At 42.5% G+C, this 12,587-nt stretch overlaps 2 protein-coding genes across 2 annotated transcripts in view; one reads left to right on the top strand and one right to left on the bottom strand.

Annotated features, from left to right (window-relative positions):
* The window catches only part of astn2 (astrotactin 2), a 261,407-nt gene that overhangs the window by 210,551 nt on the left and 38,269 nt on the right, over window positions 1-12,587 (top strand). Inside the window, exon 17 of the mRNA XM_030085456.1 lies at window positions 10,753-11,075. Within this exon, the coding sequence (XP_029941316.1) occupies window positions 10,753-11,075 (323 nt within the window). The remainder of the gene's footprint in view (window positions 1-10,752; window positions 11,076-12,587) is intronic.
* Window positions 1,889-6,255, bottom strand: trim32 (tripartite motif containing 32). Its single transcript, XM_030085455.1, has 2 exons — window positions 6,193-6,255; window positions 1,889-5,520 (listed from the first exon to the last, which is right to left on the bottom strand). The coding sequence occupies exon 2, from the start codon at window positions 5,511-5,513 to the stop codon at window positions 3,456-3,458; it is 2,058 nt and encodes a 685-aa protein (XP_029941315.1). The 5' UTR covers window positions 5,514-5,520; window positions 6,193-6,255; the 3' UTR covers window positions 1,889-3,455.

Here is a 12,587-nt window from a genome sequence, read left to right as displayed (position 1 = left end):
GTTCTTAATGCCACGATTGAGGAGCTTAATTTCTTTCCTCCATTGCTAAAACTAATGATTCTAATGACTACAGACAGATTCAGCCACTTCAAACCAGAAAGTGGGTATTATAAAAGGTTTTATTAGCAGTTTGCTCAATCTCAATTTAAGGTTATGTAAAAAAAATGCATAAAATGTTAATACATTACATAATTTTTGATACTTTCAGATCTTTTTCCATAATATGTGAATAACTTAATGAGTTTCAGTGATTAATCTGTTTTGTTTAGCATCATATTTCTACTTTTAATTACACTGACTTGAGGGGATGATTTGCTTTTTAAAATGACCTTCGTTAGAGGTTTGATTCTTCTGTGGTTAAAAGCAGGTTACAGCAGATCACAGTTACAGAGAGCCTCACATGCAGGACATGCAAACTCCACTCAGAAAAAACCCCAAAGCTGGGACTCAAACCGGGGATATTCTTGCTGTAAAGTGAGACTGCTAACCACTTCACCACCCTGCAGCCCTCAGGAATTCTCAAGACCTGTGTTGTGGTGTCATTCTTGTGTTACTTTGTCTCCACCAAGCAAAAAAAGCAAGTGTTTTGTTTCATAAATGTTTATTGCACTCAGATAATGAACAGTACAAACATGAACCTGGCTACACAGAGATGTCTGTAATGTGTTGGACACATCGGAAAGTTCACAACCTCCGAGGGACAAAAACCTGACGGACAGCGGAGTTCGGTTCATGAACATAACGAGATTTTACAAATCAGAAGTATCAATAAGTCTATGCAGTGAAATCACTTATTTCCAACGGAATACAGTAAAACATGTTCAGAGATGATGTGACACCGATGCTCACCACACTTACACAAGGACACTTGATTTTTCTAGCATTTTTATGCTTTTTTTTTATGTCACTTGAATATTCTCTAGCAACTACTACTTCTAGTGATCACTTGAAATAAGTGCAGCTCTAAAGACGAAATTAATTTGGTTAGAGGAGATGACATGCAGCTGAGAGTCTGGAATCCGACGCTGAGATATACTGTAGCATGAGACGATAATGAAACGGATATGTCACCTAAAACGTAAACGCACGAGGATATGACTGTGACAGACTCAACTTGATACTGAAATTCTATTTTTCCCTAATTTCTGTTCCTCATGTAATATTAAAAAAAAAAAAAACCACAGATTATTGTTTATGATACATTTCGATTCTCAGATATGTATATTTGAATGTTCCCGTTTATCAGGGCTCCAGGTGCAGGGTTAAGGTCAGCTTTGTGAGATTATTTATTTTTAAGGCTGAGTCAGTATATGATCTGCTCTAATGAGCAAACCTGGACTGGAAGATACGCTGTAATATTTATGACTTCATGGACACGGAGTATGCTACATACATTATTGATACAGGGATTCCAATGATTAACTTGAGTCCCTATATTTGAGGCCACTAAATACTTTGAAAAGGATGTTTTGTTTTTTTTATTTAAAACATGCTTCAATTAACCTCCAAATGTAGTAAATTATACCAAAAATATATATATGTGTATGCCAAGAGAGCTCATCAGCTGACTTTTCCCCCGCATCATGTCTGTTTTCATCAACCAGAATAACCAACACTCCAGGAAAGGGATTGCAAATGATCTCGCGTTGAATATACACCTGAGAAAGACGGAGCAGTACTGAAACAATTCAGCGTTAACAAAGTCAGATTTAGGGTACGATGCCGGACGTTTCGCACATCATTATCCCAGCGGTGCTATTTTAAACCCTCCTGCCGGCTGCGACGCCCGCGAACACTGTGCAACCAGAAGGCAGAACTGAGAAAAGAGTGGCACGGTGCACGCTCTCTCAATTAAATGTCAGATTTGAACAAGAATTGTAAACACTTCTCTGATTATAGACATCTGCTTTTAGCCTGTTTTCTCGAGCTGTTTTATGTCCGCTATACCAACAAAACACCTAAAAGCCATTTACTGATGAGTGTTTGATGCAGCTGATTTTAAGCCCCTCTGGGTATTAAACTAACAGACCCTTCAACTATCAAAGACCTTGAAAACAACGCAGATCATGTGGGATTTTAAAGCATTTCTCTTCATAATAGACGCAGTTCTGTCTGAGAGGCAGGACAGAAAATGAGAGCGCTTGTGTTTGTCATTCTGAATCAAATCGCTTCACGCTAATCCCGATGCTGGAGGTTAACCAAAAAGCAAACAGGTGAGCTCTGAAATTGAGGGGAAACCGCCGACTGAGCTGAACAGCTGGAATCTGATCCGGACCAGATGAGCAGAACCAGATGTTACCTTCTCCAGCTTTATAGTATGAAGCTGTAGTGTCAACGCCGTGGCTACAGTGTTTCTTGAAAAGGTTAAAAGGAAACACACATGAAAACGAATACAGCTTGGAGATCAGACAGTAGATTTTAGTGACCTTTGCTTGAAAAATGTCATGGCAGCAGAAAAAGAACGCTCTCAACAGTTTTCTCACATTGTGGCAGAAGGTTACAGGCTCATCAAGGTCATTTTAAAAATAGAAACGTCTCGGCAAAATATAATGCAATAACACTTCCGATTACCATAAATAAGCTGAGCAAAAAAAATTATACACCACACAAAACATGTTCCTGACAATTTAAGGAATAAATATGTAGCCATAATTGCAGTGAATGGCCACTGCCTCACAAAGCCTCCACCTCATGTTAGGATTTTTGCGGTTTACCTTTAAGTCGATTCAACATGCTGTTATTGTTGTTCCCTGACTGTTACTGGGTGCAATTCAGTGAGTGCTGGTACTTGCTTACTGTTTTGTCTTTAACTAACTGCACAGTAAATTTTTTTAAAGCTGCCAGCTGCAATCAGCAACAATGTTAATCTGTGCTACCAAAACCGAAAAGTAGGAAACAGTGACGCGTCGGTAATAAAGTGCTTTACAGGCCGGAAGCCTTCACATCCTTCGATTCATATGTAAATACGTGTTGGTTTTCAGCTCTTCTCTTCCCGGGTGCTAAGCTGTGCCAAATCTGTGAAAGCCATGCATCATCTCGGACAGTCAAGTTAATGGTGGATGAACCAGCCAATGACAGGAAGAGGAATATCGTCTGCACTTTGTGCCTCAGTAGCTTTGACATCAGTGACTTGACTTAACGCGATGACTTCCCAGTGCCGTTAATCCAAAAATGTTATCAGCTTCACCATTGTGACAGATTGAAATCACCAGATTATGTCTTTAAATAATAACCAATGCTTTTTCATTTGTTAAAAAAAAAGGGGGGGGGGGGGAAGCACTACATTTTCGTAAGTCAATGAAAGCTGGAGTGAGAATCGTCTGGACTACAGCCAGACTAAAGTGACAAATAATAGCATATCTACCCCTTTTCCAAACGTTAAAACACAGCGTTACTGATTTAAACCTATGAAAGCTGTCAAGCTCAATTAAAATAACACTGCTGAGATTGTTCTTCTAGGAAGTGGAAGAATGTCTCCTCTGAATGTAAGTGTAGACTTTAACACAGTGGTCCCAACAATCCAGCACGAGCAGTTGTCCTTTCTGGGTCGTGGCCACTCCGACCGGGCAGGTCAGACCTTCCTGGATGAGGATATTGAATCCGCCTTCTTTGGGAAACTGGAGGATTTCCTTCCGGCCGCTGTCTGTAACCAGCAGGTCCCCGTTGGAATCCACACACATGCCTGTGATGCAGCGGAAGTCCTCTGTGTCTGAGAAGAAGTGGCTGAGCTGTTTACCGAGCTGGCCGTCGGTACCCACTGAACCGATGGAGAAGCCACCCTCCAAATGGGGCTCGTTGTGGCGTTTCTCAAAGTTCAGCGCCAATCCCTGGGTGAAATACACCGTTCCTGCCGCGTCGCATGTCACGAACTTGGGCCGCACGGCGGAGCAGAGCCGATTGTAGCTGACCACACCTACATTCCGGTCGACTGCCAGGCACCACAGCTTGCCACCTTCCACGTCCGAGACCACAAACTGGCCTGACGGCATAGCAGCGATGCCCCAAGGTTTAATCAGCTGGTTCTTGTGGCAAGCAACACAATGCCCGTCCATGGTGTAGACCTTAACTGAGTTGTCGTAATTGTCTGTGACACCAATCAGGCCTTGAGGCGTCACAGCAATGGATAAGGGGACGAGGTTAGGCAGGTCGGCTCCGAGGAAACTCAGCACAAAGTTGTCGATGCTGCTGGCGTTGCGTCGAATCTCACGCTGGAAACCTTTGCGATTGAAGATCTGGATGCGGTTGTTACCCCGATCAGCGACCAGCACCTCACCTTGCTGCGTCACGCAGATGCTGACTGGTAAATTGAACATGCCAGGCAGAGTTCCCTTACAGCCCATCTTCTTCACAAACTGGCACACAGGGGGCCCTGAACTTGCTCCTGCGGCACTCGGTGATCCCCCTCCTGCATCCATGGACTTGGATTTAAAGGTGCCTGGGGAGCCACAGACGGTCTCCTCTACTGCTGCAACCATGTCAATATCTCGGTAAAGATCCAGCGAAGCCGCCATTGCGCCCCCTGTCCCACCTACTGCCCCAGCTACATTTTCCATATCACCCTCAAGCGCGATCTCTAACCCACTTTCCTCGTCATCTGTATTGACTGTGTAAGTGTTTGTGGTCAACTGGCCTACTTCTAAACGTTTGGAGTGCTCAGTTCTGATCAGCTCTGGCTCCTGCAGCTGAAACACGGTGGGTAAACTGCTTTTCAAATCCAGCTCCTCGTCATCACTGTCTCCGCCGTCGTCCTTCAGCAAGGCAATGTCACTCTGCCTCACTCGCATTGTTAGATAATCGCAGCGTGACACCACTTTAACCTCTGCAATATTAAGAAGATAGGTCTGCTCCTCCAAGACTTGAGCATTGAGCTTTTCCACTTCAGCTATGGAAGTTGTAAACATCCTTCTAGATCTGCTGAGCTCCTCTTGAAGACGAAGCTCGGCTGTCGTGTAATCCTGCTGAGCTGCTCGGTACTTCAGTCTCAAAGACTTGGAAATGCTTTCGATTGCTGTCTTTTTCTTCTGAATTTCTCCTATGACGTCTCGGAGAGCGGTCAGCTTGCCACCGAGTTCTTTGCGGCGCTGCTCCGCGGCGACTCTGATCGGCTGGACTGAATGGCCTTCATGCAGGTGACCCTCACCTTTGCATAACTCACAGAGAACTGTAACACAATCATAACAGTACTGTCTGGGAAGGCGGTTGCAGCAGGACTTGCACATCAAGGCAGCGGCAGCAGCACTGCAGGATATAGTGCAGTCCAGGATCTTGAGCACGGTGAGATTATCAGCCAACTGGGAGATGCTGCTCATGCGGGAGACTTTGCTGCAGAAAGGGCAGCGCACACCATTGATGGTGTTAGCCAGCAGCTTCTCAAGACACTGCCGGCACACCGTGTGACCACACTGCAGAAGCTTGGGCCTCATTTGGTCCTGGTTGTAGGTCTCCAAGCAGATGGGGCATTCAAGGACCTCCCTCATCAGGTCTGGGTCGAGTGGGGGAGCTGCTGCAGCCATCGTGGTCCTTTCCATTGAGAAAGAAAATGCAATTGTTCATCAGTAATCCGACATTTAAACAGGTCACAACAAGACAGAAACATGAAGAGTGCACAAGACAAAAGCTTGACAAATACAATGTGAAGAGCTGCAACTAGAACAGCAACATTCCTGTTTTAATAGTTTCAGGAGCATGTATGTAGCATAGCATGCAAATAACGTTAGCACGAATAAAGGCTGTTTTACAGAAAATAAACATGGACGGTCACGTCTATTAGGCATCGGTTTATGCAGTCAGTTATCACACGTTGCATGCTGTAGTTTGTAAAGAGAGAAAAAGCGGCGCTGTCAATGGAAGTTAAGCTAATCGACGAGCCTGGAGTGCTAACTGACATATGATCGTGTCATGTCGTGCTAATGGATAGCGACGGGATAAAGGAGCTCATTATGCAACCACACTATCGGGCACAGTCGCTGCTATTTATTGATGAATATATCCACAATTAACACTTAAATCCAGCTGTTTAAAAACCCAGAGGCCTCTCCACAAGGCTGCTGCTAGCCTTAATCATTCCACACAACCCGACAGTGCTCCTAAACAACGTGACGGGGCTGATAAGTTAAGGACGAGCATTTTAAGATAACGATATGCGGCTCTTCCTCGTGATTTAATTCTCGCCTCCCCGCTTCACAACGTTACCTTTTCTTGGTTGTTTGCTGGTTGTTTGTGTTGAGGTCTGGATGGGCGTGCTGTCTCTCTGTTACTGCAGCTGCCCGTGAAAGACTGCAGTGCTGACGGCTTTACGCACGCAGAGCCGGCCTGTGACGCAATACGCACGGCGCAGAGCTCGACGCCAAGCCGTACCGCGCATGCGTGCTTGGTACATCTGCCGTCCATGCTGTTCAATAATAACAAGGGCCCAGATGCCGCTTGTGATTTCATTCTAAACTAAGGATTTCTTTTCAGTGTTTCACAAAGAAACACTGCTTTATGAAAAAGTACTCCTAAGCTGAAAATATTAAAACTAGCCGAAGAAATATTATTGATAATATCATCAAATATTATCAGGATTATAAGACATTTTACACTTTAAATGCATGGTACAGGTTTTCTTTGTTAAAAAAAAAAAAAACATTTGTTTTTGTTGCAGCTCTCAAATATTCTCTCAGCTTGTTCTGCATCAATCTCACCTTTTCTACTGCTTCTTCTACTGTTACATCAACTGTCTCCATGTTTTCCATATCCATGAATCTTCTCTAAAATATTCTTCTTCTCCTTCTGGAAGCTCCATCTTCAGCATCCTTAAAGCAATATGTTAAGTATCTCTTCTCAGCTTATGTCCAAACCACCTCAACCTGGCCTATAATGCATTCCTCTGATCTGTTTGCTTTTTACTTAGTCAATTCAAGTCACTTATAATGAAAGAAAAGGGCAAAATTACGAATTGAGAGTAATTCCCTCATAATCTTGGGATACGTTTCCTAAATTTTATACTGCGTAATCATAAATAAATGAATTTTAAAAAATCTAGTCATATGAACTAGAAATGCTCAACTCCAACCACTAGATGTCAGCATAAGCTCAAGGTGTTCATGCAGCAGCCTCTCACAGTTTGCCACAGCTTAGTAAACTACCGATTGTATTGTTTAATATTTTAAACTCGACTGCTTCTAACAGATCAGCATGGAGTTGAAAATATGAATATAATTTGAATTCGAAAAAAATGCACTTAGATTTAACAAAGACCTGTTTGAATCAGTTTATGAATTCATCACAGTGATTTATATGAAGCAATATTATTGTATATTATAATTAAAGGCAACTGCATCTGTTTTGAAATGTTAACTTTTGCTGTTACTCTGGCTACAGGAAATGAATAAGTAATTTGCAACTTCTCTGCAAAGACATTTATAATTAACAAAGGTAGTGCAAGATCAATGACTGCTGAGTTCACTCCATTCATCTCTTTGGTACTTGTGTTTGCTCACCAGTGTTACATAAGTACTGAATTCATTCACCATAGAAAGAAGCTGCCAAATTTTAGACAGAGTGTCAAGGGACAGATTACTACTACACAAAAGTGTATGCGATGCAGTTAAATGTCACTGTGTGTTTGCGAAGGTTGTTGTTTGTGCTAACGTTTTATCAAAAACACACATTGCATGAAAAGCCATATTTGAATATACAAATATTCTGGAAGGAAAATAGACCGGCCAGCCTTTGCTAAATTATTGGCAAACAAATTGGAAGTAGAAATACTTGCAAAATATCAACAAAAGAAAAGAAACAAGAACACAGTGCCCTGTTAACACTGGACGACTGTGCCGTAGACATTACCTTGGCTTTGTTTTTCCTTTCTTCAAAAGTAGCTAATGGTGCCAGTGCCTTGATGAAATGTATTTGTTTGGACTGATGTAGACAAGTGTAATTTCAGGTGAAATGACTTAAAGGGCGTGAGAGTGGAGCAGACTGGCTGCAGCGAGGAGAATTTATTGGGAGAGCTGGGTGACAACAGCTCTTTTCTGTGTCTGTGTTGCCTCAAGGAGTGAATGTAATTGGGCTCATGGGCCACCCCTTGAGACTGTTTACATACTGTTACACATGAGGTTACCACCCACCCTTTCAACTGCCGACCAGCGCTGTGCAGACACACACGGGGAGCGTGTCACGATGACATTCATAAATAGAGCGACTTCTCCTCCGTCCACAGATTTACACAATAGGTCACAATTTCCTCTGAGGACAAAGGGTCATGTCCTCACGTCCTTGGTGTCTCAGCTGTTTTTGTTTTGTTTTATGTTTTCCGAGAATGTAGAAGTTCCAGTGAGTCATGGCACAACAATAAGGTAAAATGAGGTTATTTATAGGATTAACCTATAATGTACTTTGGGGGGGGGGAACGCAATATTTATATGTTTTTGTTTTAAAAATTCTTTTTTTTTTTTTTTTTTTTTTTGTAGCGGTGTGCTCTCCCTTTTAATTTTAGCAGACAAAAAGCCATTGCATATATGAATTGGACAGATTCTGTATTGAATAATTGACTGTTTGCCTCAATGAAAAAGGTTGTTGTTGTTATTGCTGTTTGTGATGAAATGATATACTACACAGAGAGTGTGGAACCTGTGATTATTTTGATGCCCACAACTGAGGCTAACCAAGAAACATCGAGTCTCACAGTGTTCAAACATATAACTGTAACCTGCTATCGCAACTAGAGATTGGTTAAATATAAAAACAATGATCCCAACCATGAGCAATCTGGAAGGCAGGAGTCTGCAACAAATACCAAAGCTGAGTTGTAAAGGGCCTTCCAAAGATCTGTAATAAGATATGAATGTTGTTTTGGATAGATTAGCTACAACAACCATCACTAAAGCCAAAAATCTCATACACTGTACAGCAACAGTGCTCCGAGAGGAGCTTGGACACAAGACGGATACAGTACATAAGAAAACGCGTTTTCCTATGGAAGACGGTTAGAGACTAAGATAAAGGCTGCAGAGAGAGTAGTGAGCCAGCCGGCAGAGATACATAAAAAGAACTTTGTGAATAAGGGGGTTTCTCCAAAATACAACAGACTCTCCATCCCTGAGGGACTTGCAGCTACTAAACAGAGGTTAACAGCTCTAGCCACCTAGCTAATGAGATACACCAAAGAGGTTAAAGCTAAGAGGTTAAACAAAATAAACAAAATATTTTCCACTGAACCAGCTCAGGTGTCCTCTCAATGGCAGGGAAATAACTGCAGGTTAAGATAAGGAGTAATACATCATCAGGCCAACACAGAGGCACTAATCATAGCAGCACAAGAGCAGGGACTACTGTAAGGATTAAACACACAGCGTGGATCCACAATGTTCAGATGGTAGAAGAGGGCAGTATTGATAGATGTGGCAGTACCGTCTGACAGCATCGTCTCAAACAAATAGCTGACATAGCAGCAGGAGCACTTTGGGCAAACTAGGAGAGGCCTGCAGCAGCTCCCGGAAATGTGTTTTATTAACCTTTTTTCACAGATTCAAGACTTTTTCTCTCAACAATAAGTTTGAAAATAATCCATTAAGTTTGAAAATGAATCCTTTTAGGATTCATTTCCTGACGTTGCAGACGGAGACACATGTAAACAGTCACCAGCACTTTGCCACAGTTTGTGTACTGTGCATTTGTCCTTCTTGGTCTTGAGAATTCTTTGAGTGCTTGATTTTGCTGTCATTGAAATGGTCTTGAGGAAATAACCAATGGGAAAAAAAACAACTTTAATTGGTCTGAAATACTTCACCTTGAATTGATGTTGGGGACTTTTTCCGCTGTCTGATTTTCATCCTCAAACTGTGTGCACTTGTACTCTAATTGATCGGTGTGCGTGCATGTGTGTGCGTGTGTGTGTGTGTTTCGTTTGTTTGCTGCATGATTTGAATGTAATGAGTCGAACTGCATTGCAATTATTTCTAAATTGTTTTTCATAAAAGCCTGGCTTTGATGTATACTTTTGCTACTCAGAGAGATCCATCATCACTCTTTTGGAAAACTCACATTTACTCCTGTTATTATAAATGAACACAAAAGTACATCTGCCGCAACAACACAGATGGCTGCCGCTGCTCAGCTGTAACATGTGGCCTGATGTGTCCTCCAATTCAAACACTCAACACCCAAGTAGCAATTTCTCCCGTTTCCACTCCTCCGCCGCTTCTGTTTTTCTGGCGACGTGTTATTTTCTCACTTAGAGAGGAAATGTTGGAAAAAAAAAAAATTCAACAAACTCCAGTGAGAACATCAAACAGTGATAATTGACACTCAGGAGAAGAGCACGCCCTCCCTCCTCACGCCATCCTCCTCCCACTCCCCCTTTGTCTATGGAAGCTGATGGCAGTAAGGGATTAGTTATTTTTTTCCTTTGCAACTAAATCCAGCCTATGCAACATAGTGGCTGATTATTTTTTCCCCACTCAAAATGAGGATTAATGTTTGTACCGCAATAGTTCTGAGAGTTACGAACAAGCTGATCTAGTCCAAACACATACAACACACACATCTTGGGGTGGGGGGGGGGGGGTGTTGCTGCTTGTTTGGCCAAACAAACAAACAACAAACAAAAACAAGCTGATCGTATCTTTAAAAGAGTACATGTGAAAGTTAAACAGTTGTGATTTTTTAACCTTTACCGCTATTTAACAAAGATCTTTATTGTTGATAGATTTTTATCTCCACTCTTTCTTACCTGCATGCCATCCCTTTCTCTCCTGCCCACTCTTTCAGAGGCAACAGATCAGGGAGTTGGCGGAGGAGGGCGGCGTGAGTTGAAGTCGGTTCCCTTCATCAGCTACCTGTCGGCGCTGCAGAAGAGCCAGCTGTTGTCTGATGACATGGTGAACGGCGTGGAGATCCGCTGCGAGGAAAAGGGCAGTTGTCCAGCTGGTTGCCACCTGTGCCATCACCAGGCCGTGATGGGAGGAGTGTCGGGAAGAGGCCGCAACGGCAACGGCAGGACCGGAGAGCAGCCTTCGCCCATCCCCGTTCTGCTGGAAGTCAGCCGCGTCGTGCCGCTTTACAGCCTGGTCCAAGACAACGTCACCAAAGAGGTGAGGGAGCAATTAGGGGATAAAGCAGTGTGTGTGTGTGTGTGTGTGGGAGTAATCACATATTCCATACTATTAAATGCTTACCTGTCAGTCTGTTTACATGCATGCTGATGCAGGAAAAAAAAAAAAAGTACGTATCAGGAAATCTATGATTTTTTGAGGCAAACACATAAGTAGGATTCGAGTTAGGCTTAGGTGTGTACAAGTTGTGGTTGAGTTTAAAGACAGCCTGCAGAAATGAATGTGAGGTAATTTCATTTCTTTGGAAGGCTTTAAACCATTGAACGAGTATATTTGTGTGTCTGATTGTGGCTATGCATGCAAATGTGTGTGTTAAGGAAGAGAGACACCCTATGTAACTGGAAAATGACAACGTGAAATATGTCAAAAGAAATGTGATGCATTATTTTCTGGAAGTAAAAGTATTCCACTTGAAGAAGCCTGATTTTCACTTTTCAGTCACATCAAAAAGAAATTCAGTACAAAAGTAAACAAGTTTTGTTTTTGTTTTTTTATGAATTGCAAAATTTGGAAAGTGCATATTTATTTATTTATTTGTAAAGCTTCTTTTGGGGGGTTGTGGGTGTATATGTGTGTGTGCTTTTTATTTATTTCATTATTTTTTTTGATGAATATTCTATTGGGACTACAAATGATCCCATCCCATAAGCTGATTAGAAAACTTCTAAAAGCCTCACCCCTGTTTTCTGCAGGTTTGCAAGACTCCTGTTTGTGATTTAGTTTCTTTTGCTCGTATCCAGTCTCGTTCTGCAATAGTGGTGTGATAAATTCTTTCAAAACTGTGCTGGTCTCTGAAAACTGCTGCAGTAGCGGCAAGACGCCTCTAGGTGGCATTAGTAGGTTAACTTTGGCCACTGGAGATGAGCACTGTACAGAGGGCATAAAAAAGATGACATCATAGTTTTCTCTTGTGGGGAAGTCGCTGTGTACATGTGTGCAGTGTGTGTGTGTGTGTGTGTGTGTGTGTGTGTGTGTGTGTGTGTGTGTGTGTGTGTGTCTAAACAAGCATACACAACCGAATGTAATATCAGCTTAATGGCCGCATGCTGTGTTTATGATTCATCCTGTATGAGAAGTCTTTGGATGTTTTCTTTGTGAAAGTTAATCATATCATATTTCTTCTCCTTAAGCTAATTCTGTCGGGGGCTCTGTCTTCTCTTGACATTTAGTTGACCACATTTTTGCACGGTTTGGACTTCATCTCGACGTTGTCTCTCTACCCCAACATCTGGCGCACGTGTACCCTGTGCGTGTGCAAAGCAGGCTGAGAGGTGTTTGCAGGTGACTCACACCCCAGCCACACATGTCTGCGTTCATATGCAGGCACCGGATTGGTTTCATGCTCTCCCTTATCCAGCTCGAATTACATTGCCTCCTGAAATTACATACGTGTATAGACGTACATATTTATTTCATATATCTGCTCTCATGATAGCACACGCACAACATAGCTTCCTGTACGTGCTTCCCATAACAAGTGCCACAGTCCCA

The sequence above is a fragment of the Salarias fasciatus genome (assembly GCF_902148845.1).
Source record: "Salarias fasciatus chromosome 7 unlocalized genomic scaffold, fSalaFa1.1 super_scaffold_4, whole genome shotgun sequence".
NCBI classification, from domain to species: Eukaryota; Metazoa; Chordata; class Actinopteri; order Blenniiformes; family Blenniidae; genus Salarias; species Salarias fasciatus.
The sequence above is the reverse complement of the archived record's forward strand: the minus strand, read 5'-3'. Positions and strand labels throughout refer to the sequence as shown.